Source organism: Trichechus manatus, unplaced genomic scaffold (genome assembly GCF_000243295.1).
Source record: "Trichechus manatus latirostris isolate Lorelei unplaced genomic scaffold, TriManLat1.0 scaffold00089, whole genome shotgun sequence".
NCBI classification, from domain to species: Eukaryota; Metazoa; Chordata; class Mammalia; order Sirenia; family Trichechidae; genus Trichechus; species Trichechus manatus.
The window spans coordinates 593026-595505 of NW_004444025.1; the positions used below are offsets into that span (position 1 = coordinate 593026).

At 35.1% G+C, this 2480-nt stretch overlaps 1 protein-coding gene across 1 annotated transcript in view; it reads right to left on the reverse strand.

Annotated features, from left to right (window-relative positions):
• ASIC5 (acid sensing ion channel subunit family member 5) overlaps positions 1–2480 on the reverse strand; it is a 47084-nt gene that overhangs the window by 6492 nt on the left and 38112 nt on the right. The window contains exon 7 of the mRNA XM_004382063.1: positions 823–991. Within this exon, the coding sequence (XP_004382120.1) occupies positions 823–991 (169 nt within the window). The remainder of the gene's footprint in view (positions 1–822; positions 992–2480) is intronic.

The following is a 2480-nucleotide window of genomic DNA, read 5'->3' on the forward strand; positions in this document are numbered from 1 at the left end:
AAGTAGCAGGCTAAAAACTTATCCAAAACATGCTTCCCAAGGTAAGTACGTGGTTGTGCAAATGTAACTCAACCTTAAATTAATTAATAAATTTTTATTATATTAGATATAAGGCAAAAACCAAGGCACTACATTGCTGTTTCAGGTCCTAGGCTTAAAGATATAAATACAAAAGAGAGAGAGAAAGATGGTAAGGTTGCTACGTGATTAAAAAAATTGTTCTTTATGAATTTTGATTTGTAGTTTCTAAGAGCAGCATGGTATAGCAGAGAGAACTAATTTAACACTCAATTAATCAAAAGAATCAGAACTATGTATCTCTGTGGAAAACATATGGGGACCAGAGTCAAAGGTCTTGGTCATAAGTTTTTCCAATGCCACCACCCACTTTCATGGGATAATCACTTAAAATACAGTGTGTGTCAGTTTCCTCACCTATAGACAAAGGATAATAATTTTTGCTCCATCTACCTTATACAATTATTAGGAGCTTCAAACTATATAATATACAAGTAATGAATTTTCATAATTCAAGTATTAACTAATATTAGTCAGTATTATTATTTTCCCCAGTTGGGCCAATAAAAAGTGTAATCACAAGCAAGTTCCTCAAGAAGATGTCTCTCATTTTTCACAGCATTAAATTAGGAGATTAAAGACATGATATTATCTAGCTCTAAAACACTATGCTTTCATTGTTAATTCAGTAATGTGAATCAGGGCCCCCTTTGATTGACCCCAATTTTACTTCTTGAGTCTGTGAAACTGAGTAAAGAAAATATTCATGTTAATTAAAATCATTTATAAGACTAATAAGGGTACCTGATATACTTCTGGCTTTGATTCAACTTCTGGGAAAGATATTTCAAAGCTTTTTGACTTGGAAAGGTGGAATAAGAGATGGCAGCAGGGTATTCTGTTTCTTCACAAGCAACAGGGCAGCTAGAATTATGTGTTCCCATTGTACATAATCCCTCAACTTCAATGTGGTCTGAAATGAAAGCCAGGACAGGGTATGCAGAGAAAGTGAATATGACACAGTGGGGATGACAGAGCATTTGCAAAGCTTATAATTTCATTATTTAAAAAAGTGCTTCACAAATTCTATCACTCCTTTCTCAGGAAATATTGTTTATATTTTAGTATGAATACAGCAAAGGAAACAGATCATAAAACAGGGTTTGTTATCCTCGAATTTAGTGAGCCACTGGATTCAGATCTTTGTTATAAATAAACACTTTCCGGAAAGTTTCCGTGTCTAATTCCATAAAATATCAGACATTTGGACAGGAGAAAGATGAAAAGTTGTTTGTGGAATATTCTGTCACTTTGAGGAGAAATTTCAAACATAATCCTGAAAGCTAATGACTCAGGTTTCAACTAAATTTATACTTCAGCTTGTCTCAACATATCATGGTGTGAAAAAAAGGCTGCCAGCTATTTAGAGACTCTTATTTTTGTGGGCCAAGTAACTTCTAAATCAGCTTCTGAGGTTCTCTATTTTCTGTCTTGCCCTTGTCTGGTTAGCGAAGCCTGGCTATCCAAGTAAACATGGACCGGAAAACAGCCCTTGCAGGAGGTGGGATTTGTCCTGGGCTTTCATTTAGACCTCTTTCCTGCAGCCTTCCTCTCGGCTCCTCACTCTGGGCTCTTGGTAGATATTCAGGTTCTTGTTCTTTTGGTTTTGTCACCGAAACTCTTTGTTCTTGTGAACAAACCTTTTGTTCTCCAAAATCCCCTGATTAATGAGCAGCTTTGAGCTTGATTATCAGACTCTGATATTCCTTCAGAGCATAACTTTTTTTATGGTCTTCTAGTTCTTTAAGACTGTCGGTAATAACCATGACCCTGCCACACAAACAAATGTGCACGTGTGAGCATACACACACACACACACACACACACAAACACACCTCTGACCTGATTTTCCACATGGTCCCTAAAGAACAGCATGCATGACTTGTTTCCCCAAGCTCCCCTGTAAACCTCATCAGGATAGAAAATCAGAAGAAATTTGGCAAAATAACTTCAACTTTATTGGCCAGAAATACGACTTCTCCTTATTCAGCTTGTGAGCTATAAAAAATATAAGATCTCTTTTAACTCAAAGTTCATTGATAAAATATACCCACACTAGAAAATATAACCATTAAAAAGAATGTGCTTTACCAATACCTGTTGTCTTTGAGATATTTTCACAATGGGTAAGAAAAACAAGTTTCACAGAAGGACATACAATCGCATTTATTATCCTGTTTTTATAAAACAACCAATGACAAAAAGTAGTAAATACAAAGCTACATATGTGGAGAAGGTTGTAGTAGAATATACTAGAGGATTAACGTTGGTTGGGGGTTAATGGTATGTAAGCAAAAAAAAAAAAAAAAAAATTATTGCATAAGAAGAAGTTGTCCCCAGTAAGTTGGCTTGCATGGTTATGATTCTATTTATGTAAAAAGTACATTTAAATTTAATGTGTT